At 39.9% G+C, this 24,587-nt stretch overlaps 3 protein-coding genes across 3 annotated transcripts; all 3 read left to right on the forward strand.

The window, feature by feature from the left end:
* Positions 1-720: 720 nt before the first annotated feature.
* Positions 721-8,368, forward strand: LOC308332957 (chitinase-3-like protein 1; the record flags this gene model as incomplete). The annotated part of the gene is made up of 12 exons (XM_080789103.1): positions 721-812; positions 962-988; positions 1,219-1,423; positions 2,356-2,412; positions 2,596-2,752; positions 4,988-5,112; positions 5,363-5,480; positions 5,688-5,870; positions 6,261-6,377; positions 6,493-6,625; positions 6,984-7,253; positions 8,361-8,368. The coding sequence occupies exons 1-12, from the start codon at positions 785-787 to the stop codon at positions 8,366-8,368; spliced, it is 1,428 nt and encodes a 475-aa protein (XP_080645229.1). The 5' UTR covers positions 721-784.
* A 2,321-nt stretch (positions 8,369-10,689) lies between these two features.
* Positions 10,690-15,771, forward strand: arfrp1 (ADP-ribosylation factor related protein 1). The gene is made up of 7 exons (XM_080775940.1): positions 10,690-11,040; positions 11,269-11,356; positions 12,496-12,578; positions 13,192-13,273; positions 13,437-13,507; positions 13,632-13,732; positions 14,717-15,771. Exons 1-7 carry the CDS (start codon positions 10,948-10,950, stop codon positions 14,802-14,804), a joined length of 606 nt encoding a protein of 201 aa, XP_080632066.1. The 5' UTR covers positions 10,690-10,947; the 3' UTR covers positions 14,805-15,771.
* A 2,179-nt stretch (positions 15,772-17,950) lies between these two features.
* Positions 17,951-24,414, forward strand: stmn3 (stathmin-like 3). The gene is made up of 5 exons (XM_080788655.1): positions 17,951-18,045; positions 22,578-22,673; positions 22,867-23,048; positions 23,264-23,455; positions 24,144-24,414. The coding sequence occupies exons 1-5, from the start codon at positions 18,027-18,029 to the stop codon at positions 24,204-24,206; spliced, it is 552 nt and encodes a 183-aa protein (XP_080644781.1). The 5' UTR covers positions 17,951-18,026; the 3' UTR covers positions 24,207-24,414.
* The last annotated feature ends 173 nt before the right edge of the window (positions 24,415-24,587 follow it).

The raw sequence follows: 24,587 nt of genomic DNA on the forward strand, positions 1-24,587 counted from the left end.
ATAATATACCTGTGCTATATAATTGTTGATCTTAAAGAAGGCCTGAGGGCCAAAACGTCACCTAAATGAAAGAGAAATGCACATGGAGCCAGAGTGTGCAACACTTTCCCTACTCTCAAGTCTTCAAGTAATCAGCGCCTCATTCAATTTGTAAGTTCATTACTTTTCTATTATAAAGTGATGTATAATATATCCTATATTTTAAATTTGATTTAAATTGGGTTTGGGTGGGATGGGTTGCTACTAGGAATGAATCTCACATGTGAGATTTTTGGTTTTTGGTTTCCCCCCCCCCCAAAAAAAGTATTATTGTAGTTTAATGAGAAAAAAAGGACACCATGTTGTTTACCATCACTAGTATTTTTGCTGTATGTTTTTCTCTGTGGATTAAAACCTGAAAATGTAATGCACTGTCCAATATATCCCCAGTACATACAACATAATATTAATATACTCCATTTCAAATATGACTTCACGTTGATTAATAGATCATATTACTTTTACATAAGATACGTTTGATAACTCTACCCGTGGGCCCATGCAGGCCATGTCCAATACATCATACGTATAATTATGTCTCTCAGGGAACATCTATTTGAATGTTAATGCTGTGACCATTGCAATGCCGTACCACGTGACTGAGAGTAATCGGAGAGGTGGCTTGTGTGACGTTACAGTATGAATACATATTGTTGTTGTTCTGTCTGCACTCTGTGAGGTGTTCCATGATGGGACTTACCCTCTCCCCGGAGCTCAAACTGTGGAATAAGAAAGGGCTGCTAACATGAATGCAGGAATAGCATGCACAATTGGTGAGCATTTCTGTCTTGCTTTTGTGACACATCTTGTGTGCGTGACTGCCCTGTCTTATAGAGGGGTTGCATCTTAAAATGAAATCAATTATGTATGTAACTTTGAACACAGCACTTTTGAATTGATATCTGCATTGTGTCTTCTACAGTAGGTCTGCAACTTTTTATTCAGATTGGTGAGTAAACAAATATAAAATGTATAAATATAAATATTGTCAAACACAAATGGCAGAAATGTAATACTGTTAATAATCTACTGTATGCATCCTATCCAGACTGTAGTAGCCAAGCCCTCCTCCGTACATGTCATCTTTAAGTTAAATATATTGTATATTTTGTTGTTTTTACACACAATCTGCGTACACATCATTAAAAACTAATATCTCTATTCTGTTTCTCATCCCAGCAACCACCACCAAACTTGTTTGTTACTTCACCAACTGGTCTCAGTATAGAACTGGCATAGGGAAATTCCTACCAGAGAACGTTGATCCTTTTCTGTGTACCCACATGGTTTATGCCTTTGCTATCATCAATTACGCTAGTGAGATCACTGAATCTGCCTGGAATGAGAACACTCTCTACAAATCATTTAATAAGCTCAAGGAGAGGTAAGAATACAACATCCAAAAGACACTTCTCTCTTAAAGGACAACTTTAGTTTTTTTCAAACAAGGTTCATGTTTTAGGTTGTTAGATGAGTGTTACATTTTTTCATTCTTTCGTTTTAGGGATTTTAGCTGTTTTTGACAGGAGGGCGGGGGCATTCGAACATGGGGCTAAATATGTATTTATTTACAAAATATTATGGCAATTTATTATTTATTATAATTATTTATTATAATCCTTCCTAGACCCTGGGAAATTACATCTTGCTACAGAAGATCGCAGGATCTACTGAATGTGAAGGAGGCCTCTCACATTCTGTGTGTTGTAGGCTCAATATGTCAGTTTGACACATTCAGTAGATCTCGTGATCTTTTGTGGCCAGATGTAATTTCTTGGGGTCTAGTAGGACAGGGGTTCTCAACCCGTGGGTCGCCAAATAATTTTGGGGGGTCCCCAAATAAATTTAAATTTATTATAATTTTTTGCAACTTTATGGCTGGAAAATGGAAATGAAGAGTTTAAATATATTACACATAGTACATGCATACACCTTCCCTAATGATTATATCTGGTTTATTTATGGTGTATTGTCTCTATTATTAATTATTAAACGTTGAGAACCCCTGTAGTAGGACTATAGTAAATAATAAAATAATAAATCGCTATAAAAATGTGTAAAAAAAATACACATTTTGCCCCATGCTCGAATGCCCCCGCCCCCCTGTCAAAAACAGCTGAAATCCTTAAAACGAAAGAAAGCAGCAAATGACAAAATAACAATCTAAAACATGAACCTTGGTTGAAAAAAACTAAAGTTGTCCTTTAAATTAAATTAACAGTTAAATTAACACATTTTTGTAATTGTAATGGTATAGACTATTTCATATCTATTTCTCTCTCTCTCTCCACCCTTCTGCATCACCAACCAATGTAGAAACTCAAGACTAAAGACTTTACTGTCTGTCAGAAATGAGAGAGATGGTGGATCCCAGTGAGTGAATCTCTCTTGCTAACTCTTTCTGAAAGCCTAATTTGCATAATGTGTTGTCACTTGGGTAGAAGTGTGACAGTAAAACTAAGTTTGTTGTACAGCAGCATCTATTCAATTTGTTGTTTTGTGCTGTGACCTTCTGAGTGTAATGACTTGTTTTATCCTCTCTATGTCATATGCCAGCTTCTCCACAATGATGTCCAAAGCAGCCAACCGTCAGACATTCATCCAGTCCACCATCAAATTCTTGAGAGCTCATGACTTTGATGGTCTAGATCTGGACTGGGAGTACCCTGGACATCCCCCAGAGGACAAGCAAAGGTTCACACTTCTCTGCAAGGTACAGTGATTTGACGTCTGTATCTTGCCTACATACTCTTTATACATTCTATTTTTCCTCACAAATATATCTGCTGCTATCAAAATCTAATGATTACATGCTCTGTAATCTGCAGTCAATCATAGTTTAAACTATTTGGACAGCACCTCGGCCCACTGATAAGGCCAACCGTGGGCCTCACCAATTGACCAATTGATTGGCCCACCAAATGAGAATGTCTGTAGGACCTACACTACAGTATATAAAGCAAATGTCTTTTATTTATTAAAAATGTTCTACCAATTTAGTTCTTACGCCAATATGTCACTGTCACTGCTATTTACCCCAACGGTTGTCTGTGGGAGGATACAGAATACAGGTTACGCCGCTGCTGCAAGTAGATTTTCATTACTGAAATTAGAAAAAGTGCCCCTCGGGGGACAGGTCTCCACCAGCATAGGATGTTTTTTGGAAAAATGTCAAGTGGCATTTCTTCCTCAGCCTAGTATTTGGTATTTGGTAGGCTTAGTGACCCAAAAACACAACTACAGTACAGTAGCTTATTGCAAAATCAGGTGCAAGTGCTCCACAATTAATCGAAAAAAGATTGCGATCTAGATTCAGTTACCTATGCAATCTCATTTCTAAATTTAAGCAAGAATCGTGCAGCACTTATAGTTGGCTGTCCAATTCATTTAAGTTAAGAGAGGTTTAATTGAGTCAAGCACTTTGATGTTGTCTGTTTAAACTAAGCCACAGTAGTTGACTCCAGGTGCCACATTTTGCATGTAATAAAAATGAGAATCGTGTGAGAATTCTAGTGGAGGAAAATGTATTCACATTTAAGCAAGAATGGTGCAGCACTATAGCACACTGAGAAATTTGATATAATTGATTTTGAGAAATATATACAGTATATTGGATTTGGATTGTGCTACTGTATATGGCCGCTAATCCACACCAGCTACAGTACCTTGATAAAGGCTATGGCTGAAACGTTGGGTCTGTAATATCCATTATATGTTAACAATAAAGATAAATACTTCAGATCAAACGTCCAGATTTAAATGTGAAAAGTGCAATCCTTGACCTCCACTCAGAGGATTGCAGGTCTTTGCCAAGCTGGAATTGCCATCCCCAGCCAGCAGGAGAAGAGCAAGGTGCAGGGGGGAATATAATATAATATACATTCTTAGGACATAAATTCAACTTATTTGTGTTTGTGGTGCCCACTTTTTTGAGGTACATGTGCTCTATAAAGGCTCAACATGTGATTCCAATTTGGGGTTGATTGGATGTATGTGGGGTTCATGATATATATGGTGTTCTTTGTAAGAAATAGTTTCCGCCCTCACATCTTCCAGGGGAAATATTGTATTGATTCTACAACCTATGATTCAAGAGTTATATGTCAAAACATAAGCGGCCTGATATAGCACCACTATGAGGCAGATTTGAAAGAGGGTGGGGTGTCTTCCTTGGTCTACTGGGTGTGCGCATGCTAAATTTGACACAGATTGATCCAGCAGTTTACAAGAATGGCTGTCCACAGACACACAAACACAGACAAAAAAACTGTGTTTTCGCCCCCAAGCATGGCGAACATAATTAACACTCATCCAGAAGATAGTTCAATTAGTATCTCAGGTTATTATTGGCATATTGTGGCTGGTCCCTGGAGGGGCACGTGAAGACGCACCCTCCTTTGTACTGAAAGAACATCTGTCTCACATGACACAATTCTCCATTTCAACATGTTAAACACTTATCCCTTCTTTCATCCTACAGTATCATTCAAGTTGATTATAGTCAGAAAGATTGAACTAAGAAGTTCAAAGCAGGCCTGGGCCATGGCTCAGTGGTCCAGGCACCTTGGCTGGTAATCCAGTCTGGCAGTGTGCCGCGGGTTCGACTCCCGATCCCGACTGCCTTTACTGCATGTCTTCACCCCATCTCTCTCCCCATTTCCTGTCAGCCTACTGTCTGTCCCTCCATAAAATATATAAAATAAAGGCGAAAGCCGCAAGTTCAAAGCAAGGCTTCCTATTTCAGGGGAATGGGGACACAGAGCATCATCAAACAATAACGGATGATGTTGCCCGTGAACATAATTTACTCTGGATCATTTCCTGGGGCTGGAATCGCTTAAAAGCTTTAAAGGCCTCCTATTTCACACCACCTCTAACTTCTAAGCATCTTCACCTCAGGTTACCTTCCTTACAGCCAAAATAAAAACACACAATGTTTTCTTTCTAGGAGCTTTCAGAGGCATATGAAGCTGAAAGAAAGGCCAGAGGGAGCCGACCACTCATTTTATCTGCAGCAGTCACAGCAGAGATAGATGCCATTGAGATGGGATATGAAGTCGCTGAGATGTCAAAGTAAAGCTTGCAATGCTGTCACCACCTTAGATATGAAGGCCTATGAACCAAAACATTGTTTCTGTTCACAAAGAATATATTTTAATTGCATGTGAAAAAGACTGGGCAGGAGTCCTTTCTTAAGTTATAAGTTAAGGAATTTGTCATTGATTGATCACGTGGCTTTGTGTGTGTGTGTGTGTGTGTGTGTGTGTGTGTGTGTGTGTGTGTGTGTGTGTGTGTGTTTGTGTGTGCACGCGTATCTGTGTAGGTACCTGGACTTCATCAGCGTTAAAACATTTGATCTTCATGGTGGTCAAACCAATGTGACAGTCCACCACAGCACCTTGTACCACGGAACAGTGTCTACTGAAAATGATACCAACATAGTAAGAAATGTGCAATGTATCACAATGCTTAACCATTATATTACTATGGTAGGAGACCTGCATACTGTGTACTGTAGGACCTAATCATACAACTGGATCTGAACCAGGTCTATAATTTGCCATATACAATCAAATGTCTCAGCAACAAAGTACAGCAATAAAAGCAATGCATTGGCTACAACAGTCCATCGTCTTTGGTCCTCCCAGGACTATGTTATGCGGTACTGGCTGGACCGAGGAGCCCCTGCAGGGAAGCTGTTAATGGGCTTCCCCACACACGGACGTTCCTTTACCTTGTCCACAGCAGAGAGTGGCCTGGGTGCCCCAGTCAGTGGCCCTGCTATACCTGGCCCGTTTACCCAGCAGATGGGTGTCTGGTCCTACTATGAGGTAAGGCAATCTGGGAACTAGTTAACTCAGCCCTCACCCACCCGTGTGCGTGTGCTCGTTAACACGCGCGCACGCACACACGCACACACACACACACACACACACACACACACACACACACACACACACACACACACACACACACACACATACAGTACATGTACAGTACGTGCACTGGTTATTAATATGGTTATGTGTGGATTTCTGGAAAACAATAAATGTTTACGTTTAGGCACCCCTGCGATCGTCACACTTACAAACTGACCCCTGGTCTATACTATGCAATGTGTTGTGAGCTTATCGTCTATTTTCGCTGAATGTTCACCTATTATGACATGGGGATGCTATAGTATAGGGTTTGTGTGGTTAAGATGCTTGTTTCCTCTTTAGATCTGCTCTTTCATCAGAGGGTCCTCCGTCTACTGGATTGATGCTCAGAGTGTCCCATATGCTGTCAAGGGGAACGAATGGGTGGGCTTTGACAACCAAGACAGCTATGAAGCCAAGGTCTGACCCTGCCGGCGGACGCAGACAAGATACATTTTAAATTCATATCCTCTTTAGAACTATATATACTACTACTATATATATTTTCATCTTCTTTCTGTTCTCCCTTATCCAGGTGGAGTATCTGAAGAGCAGGGCGTTTGGCGGGGCCGTTGTATGGACACTGGACATGGATGACTTCTCTGGACAGTTCTGTGAGCTAGGCAGATACCCACTGATAACACACCTGAAAACTCTTCTCAATAATGGTAAGGCCTACACTGCAGCCTATACACAGAGTCATGTACAGTACAGTACAGTACAGTACAGTACAGTACAGTACAGTACAGTACAGTACAGTACAGTACAGTACAGTACAGTACAGTACAGTACAGACAACATATATTTGTACATTTTCATGTTTCACTGTTTGGTAGTGATGTGGTCATACAACAAACTACTACAAATTAGGCTATATCAGATCCAAACTAATCGCAAGACTACAGTGTTGAGGAGCACATATTGATATATTTTTTCCCTTACCTTCCTTTGTAGACTCGAATACATCAACATCACCACCACATCAAACCACTAACCCCACAACCTCTTCCTCCTTATCTTCTGAAGTCACACGTCCGACACAAGAGTGGCAGACCACCGGGAGAGACCCCATTACCACGACAAGACCAGGAAGCACCTGCCTACACAACATCACTGTTGCGTTTCCAAATGTACGCTTCTGCCAAAAGAAACGTGATGGATTTTACCTGAGATCAAGTTATCCAAAGATCTTTTACCAGTGTGTGCGCGGGAAGACATCAACAGTGAGATGCCACGGCAGCCTCACTGTTATCACGGACCCGGTGTACAGCAAGGGAGGACAGGCCAAGCTGGGGAGTATAGTTTTAATTCATCTTGTCATAGCCACATATGTGTTGACAGTATGGTGATTTTATAATGTATGGGAGAATTCAAACACTCCTGTACGCTATGGATAGATGGTGTGGACAGAACTGGCAGAGTTCCAGTATACACTTCTCTGTGTATCTTGCCAAAAATCTATAGTCATACTGAATGTACAATAAACGTGATGAAGTTCCATGAAAACCTGAGCTTGGCCAGAACATTCTTTAAAAAGTGTCAAAGAACTTTAACTGAACAAAATATTTAATTCTCACTTGAATCATGTGAAAAGACTGCAGGCATTTTGTATTTTGGTGGTTTCATTTAGTAATAATCACATTAACAGCGAACAGATACTGCACCCCTTCTCCCCACCCAAACCGACCACTTTTCATTGACCTTACCGAAACCGAAAGGGGTCATTTAGAAAGCACATCTGTTACAAATTAGATAAAGCTTCAAAGGTATGGGCACACAACATGTTATAAACTGGTCCAATAAAGTTAAAATGTTCACACAGTCGCTCATCACTTCTTGTATCATGTACATTACAACTTGCTTACTGCAGCAAAGTCACAGGAGTCTGTATTAACTTATCAAGACCACTAGATGGAGTGAGAGGGCACTGCTCAATGAAGGCACATATTATACCCATTACTCAAGAATGTTCATCCATCTTCACTCGTGCAGATTACAGTACATACCATATAAGTAGGGTGTCTATTTCGGACTGTAATTTTTCCTAAAAGAATGTATGCCTGTATTATTTATATTATTGATAGAAGAGTAGGGTGACAAGAAATGGGGAGAGTCGAGGTGGGGAGTGACACGCAGCAAAGGCTGTCGGGAATGGGACTCGAATCTGCGATGCGCTGTCAGGCCTAGGTTCCCAGACCGCTACGCCAGAGGTCCAGGCCATATGCTGACTGGTTGACAGTAACTATGCTCAGGCCCTGATATATCCTTAGTGAGATGTTCTAGACTAGAATATATCAAAGACACACATTCCACATGACTGCACATTGTGTTTTGTGACATGGCTGTTGATGGTGGAATGAGAGTGCCTGCCTGGCATCTCTGCCCATCTTTCTTGATCTTCAGGATACTGATCTGCTGTTTATATGCTGTCCTAGCAAACCAAGGGCAAGAAAGACTTGGATAATCATTGATTTTCTCAAAGACTACAGCAGCTAGTGATGATGACGCTGCAAAGGCAGGAAGGAAGGAAGACAAAATCATCTGCATCAGTCCACAACACACTAGTATGGGCTGGTAACAGCCAGCTGGCACTACCAGCCACTAATCTTATCTTTTTCAAGGCCAAGAGAACTGGGAGTACAGCACCGCAGCTTAACTCCTTCACACTGTGGGAAGTCATAACAGAGACATGTCTAATAGACCTCCTTTCAAAACCTACCAATACAGTAATGCTTGACTGCACTGCTACAGCTCTTACAATATCTGCTCGGTCAGAAACCATTTCCAAAGATATAGTAGGACACAACTAACCGTGAACAACAATTAGTAATAATATGATTCATACAAAAAAGAGATCTGCTCTGTTGCTCTGATCAGAGGTATCGTTTTCTTACAGGGTGTGTCTGGCAGAAGGAAAGTTTCCGTGTTGCTTGCTTACTCCAACCTTGCACTTTGTAATTACAATTAAAAAAATTATACACATTCCTGAAAGGCACTGACCTTTCTCTGATTCATTCTGGTCAGGTTCATCCATCCTCAAATGGTCAGATTGGCACTCGATGTTTTACAGAAGACGTTGTTTTCCATGCATCACTGGTAATAATAATACGTCTTCTTCTCCTCCCTTCCTTTCTACTGAAATGACAAGATACAGCACAGTATATATACATTAACAGCACATGTTAACAGCACATGTTAACAGTTAAATAAAACCAAATAAACAAAGCTAAGCTATACATACAGTTACAGATCTGGGTTTTGTTTAAGTATGTGACCCCTGGTAGCCTGCCTGGTAGCGTGACACTGCATTCCGGTTTAATCCCTCATCATGTACAGGTATCACCCCCCCCCCCCCCCATCTCTCTCCCCATTTCCTGTCAGCCTACTGTCTGTCCCTCCATAAAAAATATAAAATAAAGGCGAAAGCCACAAAAAATGTGGTTGTGTTTTTATCCGTGACGTTTCTGTGAGAAGCATGCAACGTTTTTCTTGTGTTGCAATGTTTTTCTTTTAATCATAATGTCTAATAAATCAAATCAAGTCCTTTGTTGGCATACCTGGCTTAAACTTTGTCATCAACATTGAATTAGTGTTAGTGTTGAAGCTATCTTGCTAAACAAATAGTTTAGCCGGTAAAACTTGATTTTATGTTGATAAAGATGTTGTGCAATATTTCTCATACATTAGGCATCAAACTTGATGTACCACTGGCATACCAGGTTAGCCGCAAGCAACTAATTAAGATGCTATAATGCATTGCTATCTGGCATCTAGACTAGATGTCATTATTTATACAGAGGGATGGTCTCCCTGACTGCCTGCAGCAGCTCAACTTATTTTGCTGTTCTACCCAATCTAAGACCAAGTTACCGGTATATAAATTTCACAGAATGATTCTGTAATTCTGTAAATGCACCATACATACCACTATACCTTTAGTATAAATTGCTTGCAGCTTAATGCAGGCCAGGGTAGGATACTCAGAGATCACAGGTTGATACATAGTTCTAGTTGTTCATGTCATGTGGAGTTTCAGCCTCTCTCTCTCTCTCTCTCTCTCTCTCTCTCTCTCTCTCTCTCTCTCTCTCTCTCTCTCTCTCTCTCTCCAATGAGATTATTCGGAGAATAAATTATTAACATGACCTTCCTTGAATATGCTTTTATGACGAGCAGCCGATCGTTCCTCCTCGTACTTCAACATGTCACATGACATACTGCAACTGAAGAAATGCCACATGAGTCATGACCCTAATTTATTGACCTGAAATAGCTCTGAAAATTAAGTTAGTATTAGGCTATTATTCTGTAAATTAATATTGTTACGTTTTTTTTTTCTATCACACTGGAGTCGCCCATCTTCAGTTTGTTTTATATATAACTAAATAATAACCACTGCATGGACTCAAATAAAACAATGGTCTGGAATCTACTAGGCTGGATTACACTGTCAGGTCAGGGGTCAGTTTTGTATCTGACGGTCTGACCCATAGGTCTGACCCCTGACAACATGAACATATGAGATGACCTCACCTATCCAACCTGAAACCAACTTCACCGCGGTCATGAGATGAGACTCCAAAGACAGAGAAACAGAGAAACAACGAAATTGTGAGTGGGAGGGCTCCGTGACACTAGGATGAAGAAGATGATGATGGTAACGCCTACAGTGAAAACCACTGGACTTCAATCCCCACAATTCCAATTTCCACATGATATACTTCCGGTTTAAATAACACGTAGCAGCAGCAGCACCACGGCTAAAACAAACAAGAGAAACATCCATAAGTTATCTGTCTATTATTTTCAGCGTATTTTGTGTACTTTAAACTTTTATAAATGAACATACTCCGGTGTGGCCGGTTCAGTCATGAGCAGTATCCTGCTCGTTTTGGCTTCGCGTAACAGCTGAGCTAGCTAGCTAAGTAAGTAGCTAATTAACGTTAGCCAGAGTTAGCGAGATTGTTTACGTTTAGTTTAGTTTAAAAAGAAAATGTACACCTTACTCTCTGGGTTGTATAAGTACATGTTTCAAAAGGACGAATATTGCATATTGATCCTTGGACTGGATAATGCAGGGAAAACGGTGGGTAGCAGTTAATTATTGGCTAGTTTACAAGTTGCACAATAGACTTGGATCTCCAGACTGTCATAGATGTAGTCTTGGTCCCTGGCTAGCCTAGCACATTATACATTTTATGTAGAATGCTGTGTGTGTCTATTCGCGGGTCTGGCAACAGTATCGTTGTTTTGATTTGTAAAATAAAGATGCTTATGTAACTTCTTGTACATGACATACATGTTTTCCCTGCAGACCTTTCTAGAACAGACCAAAACTAAGTTCAGTAAGAACTACAAAGGAATGAATTTGTCCAAGATCACCACAACTGTTGGCCTGAACAGTAAGCTCATCCATTACATTTTAAAACTTTAGCCTATAGCCATATTTCTGTCGTTTTATTTTTTTGTATTTTTCGGTAATTTAAAGATATTGAACTACATGGTAATATTCTGCTGTGTGTTTGTTTGTTTTGGAAAATGGTCAGAAATGTTTGATTGCAGTTGTTTGTAAAGTGTAAATTTGAATGTGTGGTACATTATCAGACCTTAATCTACAATTTGTTTCCAATCTGTAGTCATTTTGAAATATATATTTTATGTATTTGGACCCGATTTTTAAAATATTAAATATAGCCTAAATAAATAAAATGGGTGCCCACACTGCCCAGAGGTCTCAGTGCCCACTGTACCCGTTCCAGTCCTACAGCATTAGGGGTGGTCATAGCCCCGTCTGGGTGAAGTGTCCCTGAGAGCAAGACACTTTGGGCTGTATTTTGCGTGTCTCAAGTACCATGTCTTATTCCCTAACTTGAGTAAACTAAAGACCTGGAGGTGTGATCAATGCCATTTGGCTATTCCAGGTCTTTAGTTTACTCAAGTTAGGGAATAAGACCTGGTACTTAAGACACGCAAAATACAGCCCTGTAACTCCTAACTGCTCTGTGGGCGCTTAATAGTGCCCACTTCTCCTAATACAGCGGCCCCCCAAACCTTTTTGGCCGTGCACCCTGTGTTACCTTCTGACGCAGCTGACCCAACGCTCAGGCTCGTTGTATTTGGCCGAAAATGAATTATATGATTATGGCAAATAATGGTAATCACAGAATGTCACTCCACTGAGAGACACACAACTGCTGTATACTACTATACTCTCACAGCTGCTCTATACGTCTTACAACAGTGGTTTACAGGATGTTGCCGTTTGTGTTAAATAACACCATAAAACCAGAGGGCGTTCTCACGTACCACAGTTTGGGAACCCCTGTCCTAATAGTTAGGATGGGTAAATGTAGAGGATATGTGTAAATGCACAGTAACAAAACAATATCCCAAATGATTGTGGTAACAACTTATACTAAGGGGCTACGGTCACAAATTATTATAGCGTCATGATTATTATGCAGATTAGCTTGCTTCTGGGTATGCTCTTGTGCTCAGTCAAAGTAAACCTATTAATCCACAAATCAATCACCCTTCACAGTTGGCACGATTGACGTGGGCAAGGCTCGTCTAATGTTTTGGGATCTTGGGGGACAAGATGAACTTCAGTCATTATGGGACAAAGTAAGTTGCTAATTGCTGCTGTGTGTGTCGCATATTAATCCATACTACCCTGGCATACTGGCAAAACTGTTATATATTGTTGGAAACAATAAAACCATCCTTGACCTGTTTAGTTTTTATGTTTTAATTAGGCCGTTTGGAAATTGGCCAATTTAGGAGGGAGTGATTTTTAGCCCAAGGAGTGTTTTTTGTGCAAAACTAATGCTTGGAATGGATTCAGAATCATGGAAACCCCCTAGTTTGACATGTCAAATGCTACTTAAAGCATAAGGAAAGTTTGACATTTTTGACAATTTTTCCTGCCATAGGATGTTAATGGTACAAGAAACCCCTATGAAAAAAATGCTCAATATTGACAGCCGGTCAGCAAGTGGATTCACGAATGTATTTATATAGCCAATATTTTAGGCCAATAAAAAAGACTATACCAAATGTCCCAGCCTGTCGGCTGCCGGACTAATAAGACTGCAGTCTATTTGTAGCTTTGTAATGCTTGCACACTCTGTTAATGATCCCCAAATTGTCCTTGCAAGCAGTTTCCAGTCAGCTGTAAATGTCAGTTATTTCACTGCTTCTACTATCACATCATCATATCCTTATTGCCTGTTCTTAGTACTATGCTGAATCCCATGGAGTGATCTATGTGATTGATTCAACTGATGAAGAGCGTCTGTCAGAATCAAAGGAAGCCTTTGGTCAGTAGTATCATTGTGTGTGGGGTGAGGGGGTGGGGGGGGGGGGAGACAGATTAATAGGTGTGTGTGTGTGTGTGTGTGTGTGTGTGTGTGTGTGTGTGTGTGTGTGTGTGTGTGTGTGTGTATACTTTTTGGAACTGACGAGACTTGCCATTTCTTCCAGAGAAAATGATTGGCAGCGAAGTTTTGGAGAGCGTTCCACTTCTCGTGCTGGCCAATAAGCAAGATGTTGCGGTATAGTACCTTTTTTGGTCATTAACTAATCTCTTGTATGCTAAATGTTTTGTTAACAGTACCTATATCCCTGGTCTTGTTGATGATTTTATGCTTTATTCATGTCATGTCTTCCTTTTCTCAGAACTGTTTATCTGTCCCAGATATAAAAACGGCTTTTAGCGACTGCGCTCCAAAGATCGGAAAGCGAGATTGTCTAGTGCAGCCTTGCACTGCCCTGACAGGGTAAGATTCTATGATTCTTCCAGGATAATTAGTCTGAATGGATTACGTTTTGTGCGCTTCTAAGTCAGTCATCGCTTCTATTTTCAAAAAACAAAGTAGTGCAATTCCTGCTACAATAGCTGCTAGGCCATAATATGGTCTCAAGTCAGAGCAAGTCAACAACACAATCTTCAAATGCTTAGTCTGTAACTAGAATGCAATTCTGGAAAAACTGCATAGTGTGGTTGCCTCAATCGCTAATATATTAGGCCCCTCCCACTAATCTTGCTTGCCAATTAATATGTCACATCAACCCTGTGATCATGTGTAAGTAATTCGGAGGGGATTTATCCCCCAAAAATCTTTTTTTGCAACAAACTATTGCACTGTTGCATTTGTGGATGGAAATGGAATTGCTTTTGGCTCTGTGTTGACTGCTGAAGCCATCACCCTCAACATGTGATTCAAATGTGGGGTGACCGTGGATTGGACATTTGGACAAAGATATTTATATAAAATGATATATAAAATGAAATATATTTTTTCCATTTCTGCTAAGCAGCAAGTAGGACAAATCTATGTGACTGTGAAGATGAAAGGGAAGTGGGGGTAAAGCTGGCACCCACTTCCTAGCATTTTCAGCGCTTCCATTTGACTATGGAAGAAGCATTTTAAAATTGTGTCAGCCAACAATGTGTCTTACGATAATAATATGACTAACAACAGTTGGTGTGCACTGTGCATGTATGGCTGAGCAAATTGGGCCATGATATGCTGTTGCCATGATATGCGACTAGATATCTTATGCCCTGTTTTATACTTAAAAAAATGTTTGAAATTTCATTGTGAGCATGTAGGTCGTCTATATGTTAAATTTTGCTAAACATATATTGTCAAAATCTTAATATCGATATCAAGGTACTGTATCTGTTCAAAAGTGTCATACTTTGTCTATTGCCTATGTCTATGTCCACGTCTTCATTTAGAAACTCCGCTCTCTTTCAGGGAAGGGGTCAATGAAGGCATTGAGTGGATGGTGAAGTGTGTGGTCAGGAATATCCACAAGCCTCCAAGACAGAAGGACATCACATAAGAGGTTGTCTTTGACAACCAACACCCAGCTCTTGACACTCATTTTGTGACTGTGATTTTCCTCCTTAAAGACTTTCAATAGAGCTAAACCCTTGGAGCCTGAACAGGTTTCCTGTCTCCTTGTGTTTGGGCATCTCGGCAGTGGCTTTGAGAAGTTTCTCCATCGGAAGAGAGTTTTTGGACTGAGTTGCATGATATTTATATCAGACCAACCGGGTTGAACCTTTTTTTTCTTCTTCAAAGCAGTATTTTGTTTTACCCTGCTTTGCGTGCAAAGGACGTATTCATTTTTGTTTTGCCACTAAACCTTTCTCGTTCAAGGTTTGGTCATGTTCAACATTTTATCAGATTCTCATCATTTTCACCTTTTTAGTGTTAAAATATTGAACATTGGACCTGTCATCAATCTATTCTATATAGGGTATCTGGGTTGATTTGATATGAGCATTGAATGGTTTCTGTGCATTTTGGGCAAAGGGAACACTACAAATTGTGGGCTAACGGGGACCTACAGGAACGCTATAGTTACTAAATGCACAAAGAAGGCCCCCTTTCCAGTAGCCTAATATGGATGGACACAATACTAATTGTATGATTGGAAGTGACTTATAGTCGATCACTTTATACTGACTTAAGTTTAACTTGATATATATTAGCAAGTCTGAAATGATGTCCTATTGTCCTCATTGAAAAATAGAATATTGTAATAAATCAAAAAAAGGAAAAAATTAACTATTTGTCATTTCTGAATTGCACCAGACTAAAGCTTTTCTTGAGAGTGGCCTGTTGTCATTGTAACCAGTGGGTATAGAAATGTCTTGAGTTAACAAATATGATCTTTGAAATCTACCATCTATCATTCTTTCTTGTCTCATACCGTGTCCTTGGAAAAAAAGAAATCATTGGAAATTATTGGACGTTTTTCATTACAGAAAATGGAAAACATCTCATGGCCCCTACACACTGCAAGATACTTTTGCTCTGATTATGCTGTTGGGGAGCTTTTTGGGCGCTCGCTGACAAAAAACCCAATCTGACACAAGATCTGGCTTTGATTGCCAGGGTTTCGCTCGCAAGTGTTGTCCAGAAAACTAAATAATGGAACAAAGAATTGCATTCAGTCGTTTACATTAATGGCATGCACTGAACTCAGACATTTAGATTGCATGTGCGGTTCATAATACTTCCGTGGCTTCCTGTCTAGCCAACATGATTCACTAAAGGAGAAGAGCACTAATGACCTGCCCGTCAGCATGTTTTACTGCTACTTCCACAGAGGCCTTGGCCCTTAATTGTAGCTCATGCTCATAAACCTGGATCAATGACAGGGTTATGACAAAATAACCTTTCCCACTCACAGATCGTAAAAGCCTTTGTTTTAATTCATCACTTTTTTTTCTCTCCTAATCATAATGTCTTCTTCAGGATCCATCTTTGCCTCAACAATCAGTTCAGAGAAAAACAGAATTAATTGAAGACAACATTTTATATTAATCCCCATCCTGTCTATAGGTGTTGATCAGCGTTGTCAATTGTCTTGGACAAAAGTATGAATCAGAAAAATATTTGTAATGGTATTTATATGTAAATTACCCTATCCTGCGGCTGCATTACAAGTGAAATTGATTGTTAAAGTACATATACAGGGCAAACAGCATTGAATCATTCTTTACACACCTTTACTGGGAGGGGAGACACATAAAATAATATATCAGTGTCTCCTCATGCTGATCTCTGAAAAATATGATAATCTCAGCCTTATCCTCATTGGCTGTGAATGGAGTAAGCAGCAAAGGGTGTAAATAATGGATTGGCTGTGAGAGTGGTGGATTAGAGGTCATGCTAGGGGGATGCTGATGTTAATGTTTCTTTATCCCCATTGCCAATTTTGAAATGTACCCCATATGTTACAGACTACAGATGTTATACATGTGCTACATTACATAAAATATGATATAATATTCAACTAGATGGACATTTAAACTGGAATCATGGTTAAAAGGCTTCCCCCCAATTACTGTCAAATATTGTTCATGTATTTATAAATGTATGTTAAGTAACGTATATTAGCATGTACATGACAAGGAAATACACTTACTTACAGTATATATAGCCTACTACTTTATTAACCCATGATGCAACATATCTGAAGAGACAAATTGTAATGCTCAGTACATTGTACAGGACTGAAATATTTTGGGAATATTTTTTTCATGATGTACAGCCAGGGTATCAATTCAACTTCGTCCAAACACCTATATAAGCCACCAGCATATAGGTGGCTAAAAGGTGATTATAAAGTATTGGAGTTTACCTGACTGGTTTATTTAAAACCCAAGTAATTTTGATTGCCATTGCCCTAGACAGCACCATGAATGTTGCAGTATCAATTGTGGCTCTGGAACGGTGATAGTCTATGTGATTAATGTAATTGAATCGTGACTTGCAGCACCAAATTGTAATAGCTAATACAGTTGCCTTTGACATGCCTAGTTTAGATTGATAATATCTGATAAAAGACACTCTAGGGATTTTTTATATGATCACCTCTGATACTGACCAATGTTTTTCTCCTTCCTTCCATTACCTGTTCTGTTGAAGATGTGCTCTTCTAATGCAAATCCAATCCATTCCACCATCATTCTGACTGCCTGCATCTTATCCCCAATCTACGTATAGCATTGAGTAACAAGAGGTGAGTCATGTCCTGTGCTGTCAGCCTAGATGACCTATACCCCCCACTGGCCCCAGTCATCCTCCTTTACGGTCAGCTTCACTCTGAAAGCCTTCCCATACCAGACACCAACAAAACAAATGGTGTGGTTCTTCTGTCATGTGCTGACTGTATTAAATATTAAGGTGTGTGTGTGTGTGTGTGTGTGTGTGTGTGTGTGTGTGTGTGTGTGTGTGTGTGTGTGTGTGTGTGCGCGCGCCTGCCTGCCTGCGTGCGACCGTGCGTGTGTGCTGTGCTGTGCTGCCTGTCTTCTTGTACCCCACCCCCTTTACTGATGATGGGGTGCAACCCCTTTGCCTACTACACACAACACACACACACACACAGTCCCACTGGCTGCCATTGTTCAGAGTGACGCGTTGAGCCTTGTGCACTGCACCACTCAGACAAACGCCCAGCCTTTCTCCCCTCCTCTTTCTCCCTCACATTCTCTCCTCTCCTCCATCCGGCAACATCCATCTGCACTCTCCTCCTCCACCTATAGGAACCATGGCCACTACAGTGTCAGGTAAGAGCAGAGCATCCGACACAGAGAATCTGTTTCATACCGGAGGTCAAATGTGTGAGTATGATAGGGTTGTTTATTTAGAACTGTTTAAGTGGTACGGTGCTTTAGGTCAATCTAAGGATGGAGATAGCATAAAGCTACAAAGATGGTGTCTATCTTTGTAGCTTGTCATGGTGACTGAGATTTTCTCTTTCTCTCTCAGATGCAACTGGAACTGCAACATTATAGATACTTGAAATGTGGACTGAAATGTAGCCAAAGTCATACTGTACATTCGTTATACCCATAAACGGCTATATAAACTGTATGGTTTCTTCCAGAGAGAGCAGAATATTGTTCCTTTAATAGAAATCTTCCGGTCTATTTTCTTCTTTACCTGCCTATTTTCTGATTATGTTAAGGTGTGTCTAAATGTTTTCTATATAAAGCACGGTAGATGTTGTAGAAGCAAAAAACAGGACTGAGCAACACAGCATGCAGTGCGGCAAACTAAATATACTGTTGCTGCTACATGCAGGTGATTCCATCCAGCATCCAACATTGTGACTGTCAGGAGTATTCTGGATGGAGTCTGGCTATCCGTTTGAGGGCATCATCATTATCACCACCCTAAATGCACATTATACTTAACTACTATATTTGACCCTCAGGGCTCTATACATTTTCTGTTTTCACACTACTTTAAATATCTTTATTGAAAATAGCAGATGTGCGTGCGTGCGTACACCAGGAGCTAAAGTTGATTCTGTAATGCAAAAAACTAGCTTGGTTTTGTCTTAAACCCAGAGGAGCAGACGATCAACTAATTGCAATAAAGCTGAGTGATTCAGGTGCGGGTCTGTTTCACCCAAGGTTATAATAGGCTGTAAGATAGCAGACAGCTCACTGCAGGGAACTGACAACGGGCATGTGACGTAAAGGTAGTGAAACATTTGTGATATTGTTTGGTGAAAACAAAACTTTTTTAAAGCTCTATTGTTCTGTTGTGAGTATTTGTTCAGTAACAGCTGTTCTGTGTTCTCTCTCTCTCCAGCTCTTTCATAAACAGAAAATACATTTTCGGGGGGGGGTTTCCAATTTCAGCCAATCATTTATTATCTGCTCATCTCTTTGTCATTACTTCCAGTCCCGTGTATCCCGTATGAGGTCTCTCTCCTGATTGGATGAAATTGGTATCCCGATCTGAGAATGCATTTTCTGTTAAGAGCTGCCAGCTGGAGAGACAGGGACATCCCTGTTATTGAACAAACACTATGACTATAGCAATGATTGCCGTCAGAATATAGAGCTATTTAACACTTATTTTAACCCACACAAAATAATCACTGCACCTTGAAGAACACTGGCAGAAAGGACCCAGCCTTACTCCGTTATATAACATATGCCTGCTCCTGTGAATGTGTGAGTACACTATGAGTATAGTACACTGCTCAGTGAGATTTGTGTCTTGTTTCTGCTGAGCTGAACCCTGATGAACATCTCAATAATGAATGACCTCCCAGCCAGCACACGCACTCCACAGTCAGCCAGTGATTCTCAACCGTTTTTATTTCAAGGACCCCCAGTTTGATAATCATGCATTAATAGGCCATTATTATTATATAATATTAGTATTATTATTATCTATGACTACAGTATCTAATCTATACTGTGAAATGGGTGGGTGTGGTTAGACAGTTTTTCCTTCTCACAGTTTCTTCTGCTTAATAATATAAGCTCCACAACTATATTTCATAATGACCTTAATCCTCATAAGCACCAATGTAATTGGTGGATTTCCCCATCTAAAAGAGACAACACCTTGTTTTGACAACATTATGGTTTGACTGGTGTGTTGAGTGTAGAACTCATTCTAAGGGTTGATTTATACTGATGATTCTGCCAAAAGTAGACAGACTCTCAGAATGATGAACATTGTAGGCATGCATTTATGAACACTTTGTTTCAGTACAGGATCAGTACAGGCAGCAGGTGAATGACGGTGTTTAGTCCATTAGTGCAGTACCGTCGTCCAAGGCCAACATCTTGTTACAATCTGAACAAAATACTAGAAGATTTCATCAATGCCCTTTTTAGAGATAATCCCCTTATCCCTAAACTTCTTTGCATTTTCTTTTTTTATATATTTTTAAAATAGTAAAAAAGAACTAGCCGATCTGATTCAACACGATAGATCTGATAAGAACAGTAGGCTATAGAGCAAAAAAGGAAGTTAGGGCATTATTTGCATACTGAAAAGTAATGCCCACAAACTGGTTATGTTCCTTCTTTGGGAATTGCTTACTGGACTATATTTACACTGTACATACTTAAGCAGTGAGAAAATTGTTGCGCCTTTCTTCGTCCTTTGTACATACTTGCCTGGTTGATGTTAAATGGCAAGAAATCCAACTCACTTCCTTGTACTTTTGCCCTTGCCTGGCGAGCAGCCACAATACTCAATCTTGTCTAAGATCTAAAGATAACTTGAAACTCAGAGAACTGCAAGCATGTTGACTCCTTTATTAAATTTGCATTGGGGTACATGCAGAAGCATTTAATGAATCAACTCAGACAAAGATGCATTAGATTTTAGAAGGCATTAGAATTTCAGTCTGGGTGGTCTTCAGGGCACATGCCCTTGTGATGTCATACGAACATCAATAGACCTAAGTGATATATTCCAGACATGATACGTTTTTAAATAGCTAATTAATAATTATATGAATGCACTCAGCATCCACACTAGTGTGAATATTGTAAGTACAAAGGTAACATTGATTAGACCACTCCAAGCGTATGACCAATGTAAGAGCTGTGACAACCAGACTTCTGTAACTTTTAATTTAATGGCCGAAAATGTTCTTTCTTTCTTTTTTATAAATCATGTTAATTTGCATCACCTGAGAAGAGAAGAACAGTAGAGCAGAAAAGGAAGTTATAGGCCGGGCATTATTTGCATACTTAAGAACAACGCCTACACACCTATGCATTTCGAACTATCTGTCTTCTTCAGGAAGTGCATACTGAACTAAATTTAAACTGTACATACTTGCCTGGTTGTCGTTCTGGTCAAACTGCATGAATGCTATTAATGGTTGAATGGCGAGTGAGGGCCGCACCTCTAGTTTCTCATGATAAAACAACTGTAGTATATTAATGTTGATAATGGTGGAGAATATACCATGCAGGTTCAAAAGAACAAAGTGAAGTCCAAGCGCATCTCTTTCTTTCCAATATATATAGTTTATTCAAGATCAGCCAAATTGTGACATACAAGGTAGATTATTCCTTATAAGTGAAGTCCATTCACCACGAGGCACTTTATATACTGATAGTGTCTACATACATGTACTAAATCCCGTGCATTTGTGTGTGTGTGTGTGTGTGTGTGTGTGTGTGTGTGTGTGTGTGTGTGTGTGTGTGTGTGTCTCAAACCCTAATATCACCCAGATGTTACTGATCGACCAGGCCTTTGTCAGCTCTCCTCGCTCCCTGACCTGTATGACCCAGGCCTGGACAGAGCATTCCTTAGCTCTCCCCTTAGTATCACTCAATGCTCATACCATATCTTAAGAATAGGCTCACTTTAAACATGGGCTAAGTGAATCTACATCTAAACAACTCCTCATCTCTCAATGTGAAATACATGACATAGCATATAACATTGTGTTGTTGATGTAAATACAGGTGTACCTCTATGTATTTATGACTTGATGAGAACAGAAACATCTTGACATAGTTGGCTACTAACTTCTGTTCTACCTCTGAGGGGGTGGCTTGGTTTGTGAAATGATCCCTCTGCATGCCCAATTTGAGTTCCTCCAACTGTTTTAGTTGGAGGCAGTCAGATTACTGGGTCTCTCCACATATCTACCCCAGATTGTGTCCCCAACTCTATTTATCTATATATATATATATATATATATATATATATATATATATATATATATATATATATATATGCCTACTGTATAATGCCTATGTCTGGGCGCCAATATACGACACAACAATAAAAGCAGCAACAACAGTAATATTAACAACATCACAACTACTACCATTCCTACTACTACAACTAGTAGTAGTACTACTACTACTACTACTAAGAAGAAGAAGTATCATATCTTTGTGTCATTACTTCCAGTCCTGTGTATCCCGTATGAGGTCTCTCTCGTGATTGGATGAAATTGGTATCCTGTTCTGAGAATGCATTTTCTGTTAAGAGCTGCCAGCTGAAGAGACTGTTATTGAACAAACACTATGACTATAGCAATGATTGCAGTCAGAATATAGCGCTATTTAACACTTATTTTAACCCACAGTTACCCACACTTATTTTAACACTTATTTGAATCCACAGTATCATAATACTTAATAATAATAATGCACATAGTGAGGGAAACATCGAAACTGTTAGACATAAGCCTGAATATTCATAGGTGATATTCATAGTCATGGGTGATATTCAGGTTATCAGGAGATGCTTATGACATGATTGCTCTGCTGCAGTTCTTGTTGTAGTTACTCTACCCTTGTCTTTCCTTGTGCCACAGCCTACACAGACAAGATCAAGGAGATGTCCATGCTGTCCTTGATCTGTTCCTGCTTTTATCCACAGCCACAGGCGAACAGCCTCTATCAGTATGGAGGTCAGTGGTCCTACCGATGAGACTATCTACCGTCTATAGACTCTATACTGTCTAGTCAAACAAACATATTATACGTCTAATGTCTCTCTGATCCTGTGCATTATCTAGGAGGGCAGTGAAAACACAATGAACTTACTTAAGATCTAAAAGACAACTTGAAGAAACTCACAATTTTAAATTCTGCCATTGTCAGATCTGGAAGTGAAGAGCATCAACAAGCGTGCAGCCGGCCAAGCATTTGAGGTGATCCTTAAGGACGTGTCTGATCGCTCCCCAGACAAGCCTCATTCACATCCCCTCCCCTCCCCGCTGAAGAGGGACGTGTCCCTGGAAGAGCTTCAGAAGAGGCTTGAGGTGGCTGAAGAGAGGAGGAAGGTAAACACATAATTCATCTTAATATTGGCAGGTTAATAGTCACATGGTCATGACTCATGCAGTAAGCCAGCCATGTAGTATCCAGATAAGTCATGGGATCATGTAGTAAAATTACCTTACCTTACCTACTACAGTAAGCTAGCCATGGGGCTAAATTATAGTTTGTTGTATCTGTCCCATCTCACCATAAACTTTTCATCTGAATCTCTTTGTAGTCCCAGGAAGCTCTGTTGCTGAAGCAGCTGGCAGAGAAGAGGGAGCATGAGCTGGAGGTCCTCCACAGGGCCCGCGAGGAGAACAATAACTTCAGCAAGATGGCAGAGGAAAAGCTAAACCACAAGATGGAGGTCATCAAGGAGAACCGGGAAGCCCACCTTAATGCACGCAAGCAGCGGCTCCGTGAGAAGGTTCTGTGATTAGTGGCCTATATGGCATTGATTGATTGAAATATTTATTAACAGTTTGCAGAATTACAGTACATTTCAAGCACAACTCAATACAAAGACTGTTACCTGTTAACATCAAAACATTTAGAGACGTACAATTGCAATTTCTAAACTATTTATCTTCATTGAATATAAAGATTCACCCTTGGTGGAAATCTATTATACTGTATATAGAATGAGCGGTGTGTCATCCCTTAGTTCCCTTGAATCCCTTCCCATCTTGCCCTTGGTCATACCTGCATGGGACATACTGTTACCTCCTTATCACTATCACACAGCCACAGTGCCACACACAAAACCTTGAAACCTTGATACCTTGACTCACTTGACATGCTGAAGCTTGCACTTGTTAGAGTGGTATAAAGCACTTTTTTTGTATAGGCTACACAATTATATTTATTGAAACGTAGGGGATAAAATACAAGAATATCTTGTAAATAATTATGCTACTGTGTTAAGCTGGAATGTTTTAGCCGAATGCGAAAGAAAATAAAAGCCTGGGTATTGAGGCTTAGCTGGAATTAATTGACAGTATAATTTATGAGAGCACAAGAAAAAACACTTTAATTCAGTGTTTTAAAAGAAAAATGTCCCTTCAAAGTTTCATTCTGCCATTTGTGTCTGATAGTTTCATTTCTTATCATCACAGGAAGTCCACGCAGCTGTGGTACGCAGGAACAAAGAACTTCAGGCTGCTGATCTCTCCAGTTGAAGACGTTTTATACACTTTTACCAAGTTATTTTTGTTGGCCAAATTTGGGATGCAAGTTAATGTGACATTTCAAGACCTTCAGTGTGATCAATGTACTCTTCTTGTTCAATTTCAGAGCACAAACCGGTTTATCATCACCAAAAATAGGTTATCATCTCTCTCTCTCTCTCTCTCTCTCTCTCTCTCTCTCTCCCTCAATATCTCTCTCTATCTCACAGCACACCACAGACATCATAGCAAATTCATAGACACACTGAGCCTGAGGCAATTATAGCTGAAATAAAGTCAAATTCTGAGCCAAACAATTTGTCAATCAATTATTTTGTATGTCCTCCTAGTCATTGTGGTTTATTCATAATTAAATCCTGTTTCAGCAGACAG

Source organism: Protomyctophum bolini (assembly GCF_963924005.1).
Source record: "Protomyctophum bolini genome assembly, chromosome: 2".
NCBI lineage: Eukaryota > Metazoa > Chordata > Actinopteri > Myctophiformes > Myctophidae > Protomyctophum > Protomyctophum bolini.